General features: G+C 37.4%; 1 protein-coding gene across 1 annotated transcript; it reads right to left on the bottom strand.

Moving 5' to 3' along the window:
* Nucleotides 1-1,255: 1,255 nt before the first annotated feature.
* Nucleotides 1,256-2,096, bottom strand: LOC104881801 (protein BIC1). Its single transcript, XM_010663064.3, has one exon. The coding sequence runs from the start codon at nucleotides 1,998-2,000 to the stop codon at nucleotides 1,482-1,484; it is 519 nt and encodes a 172-aa protein (XP_010661366.1). The 5' UTR covers nucleotides 2,001-2,096; the 3' UTR covers nucleotides 1,256-1,481.
* Between the last annotated feature and the right edge of the window lie 336 nt (nucleotides 2,097-2,432).

The raw sequence follows: 2,432 nt of genomic DNA, 5'->3' as shown, positions 1-2,432 counted from the left end.
ACTGCCTTATATATTGTAATAACAAAAAAAATCTCTCTTTAAAAAAATTCACAAATATTTTTCTTTGAATAAAACATGGAAGATCTCTCTTTTTTAAAAAAAAATTGCTTGCCTACTCAACCGATAGGGAAAGATGGTGTCAACTTTTATTGGGTGCACTAGACAACCAATCATGCTATATATATATATATATACACGTCCTACTCAACCAATAGGGAAACTTTTATTCCGTGGATGGTGATGTAATTGCTTTGAGATAATATATATATATATATATATATATATATATATATATATATATATATATTAGAGTTTGGTGTTTTGAATTTTATTTGGTTCGATCTGAAAAATTTACGATGTGACATATGTAATGAAGTTAAAATTATGAGATTTTTTGAAGGGTCTATAATGATAGCATTGGTCCTATTAGGGTGATAGCATTAATGCCATTGGGGGTGTTGGGGCTTACCCTTGCGGTATAAACTATATATATATATAGTGTGATGTATAGTTTTAGGGTTATGATAATGATTATATTTTTGCTCCCCTCTTGTACTAATTTTTTATATAGTGGATTTTTTTCTCCTCTATACCCCATGATTCTTTCATTTAAGGCATGGTTTTCCACGTGAACCTGTGTATTCTTATTTTACCCCTATTTTCACCTGAAAGTGAATTTTATCTATGGTAATGAAAAGTCGGAAGCCCAGAAAGAATGCAGCCATACAATCAATATCAATAAAAAAGAAGCTTCACTCTACCTTAACCTCCATATTGAATAGAAAGTATAATTCAAACTCAAGATATCCTTTCAAATGCAACACCCTCTGAAAGAAGAAAGATTATATATTTGTTTTAGTTTTGGGGTGGAACTATCTTATCTAACTGAGTGAGAGACTCCGTAAAGTCAATCATAACAAATGTTATGATTCATTCAAAATTAATAATCGAGAAGGGCGTTTTTAGCGACTGTATGCTTGAATAGTGGGCAGTACTCATTGGTCCATCTCTCGCCTTGGCCATTGTTTTCTCTTTGTCACTACTTTCTTGTGTGGTGTGCAGCTCAGGATGTATATATCCTAGTGTCGTTTTCCAGACGGGTCGAGATGAGGGTGACCAGTCTTGTTGCCATCTAAAATTAATTTATTTACACCGAAAAATAGGTCTATATATACAAAGGGTAAAACGTTTCACTGATTGAGCAATTAAATCACCAACAGCGAGCCCACACACCAACCGCACAACTCAATTCTCAGATCAGAAAAGGGCTCATGAGATTGATTATAACTTATCAACAAGAGAAATATCATTCTGCAATATACCAGCCTAGATAACTGGAAAAAAAGTTCATATGGATAACATATATTTATACCTATACTAAACAAACAGGGAGATAAGGATGAAGAACAGATATAGGCAGGTTATTGTGATGAAAGAAAAAAAATGAAGGAAGCAAAACTTATGCTTGACTGAGAATAACTTCAACATCTATTCTCTATCCTTAATCTGCTTGAATTAGGTCTTCTTCCCTCAGCCATCAATGCCGCTCGAGCTGACATTATTCTACTACTCACTAATGAAGCGTCGAAGACGGAGCAGTCAGTCCAATCCTTCATCAGCTCCTCCTGTCCCCATATATCAGGAATCCACACCCTGCCGGCCACCTCAACTCGGTGCCTCTTCAGCCGGTCTCGTCCACTGTCCTCCGATGACGCCAAGACCTCCGTTTTGATGGGTTCTTTTGTAACATCCACTACTGTAGGAGGAGACTGAGTTTGTGATTCAGTTTCATCGTGGTTGGGCTCATCAGGGGTGACTGGAGACCGGCTTTGTGATTCGGCATGACTGGCATCAAAGGGGTTGTGTGGTTCAGCTCGATCCTCGCAGGGCTGGTGGTGTTTGGGCTTCTTGTGCTCTGGTGCAACTGACTCACCAACTGGATGGTTGGGCTCTTCTATGGAATTCTGTGGATCCATTTTGGTGGTTTCTCCTTCAGCCATGAAAGGAGAAAAGGGCTACTTCTTTATCTTTTTTCTTGGTTTCTCCTATTGAGGATTACTTGAAGCTTGATGTGTGGGAATAAAGGAAAGGAGAATGGGTGGGCCTTCAGCTCCCATGTCACTGTAGAGTGCTTTTGTATGGTGAATGACAGGTGTACGTGTCTTGTTAGAAACTAGATTCCATATTGTGTGGCTTACTTCAAGTTGGATATTACAAAAAATGAAAAAAGACGAAAACAAAATTACAAAAGATAGGTAGCTAGTCAATGGATGTGTTTCCTTTAAAGGATATTTGGAGGATTGTGAGGTTGATTTTGATTTTAAGTGTAAGAGCTTTTCATGTCTTGTAGGATTTTTGAGCTTGGGAGGAAGGATATTTACGGAATATTGCTGGCCATATACGTTGTATCTTACATTTATAGGGATGGAGAC

This window comes from Vitis vinifera, chromosome 15 (assembly GCF_030704535.1).
Source record: "Vitis vinifera cultivar Pinot Noir 40024 chromosome 15, ASM3070453v1".
Classification (NCBI taxonomy): Eukaryota; Viridiplantae; Streptophyta; class Magnoliopsida; order Vitales; family Vitaceae; genus Vitis; species Vitis vinifera.
Note: the sequence above shows the minus strand (reverse complement) of the source record. Positions and strands in the feature narration are given on the sequence as shown.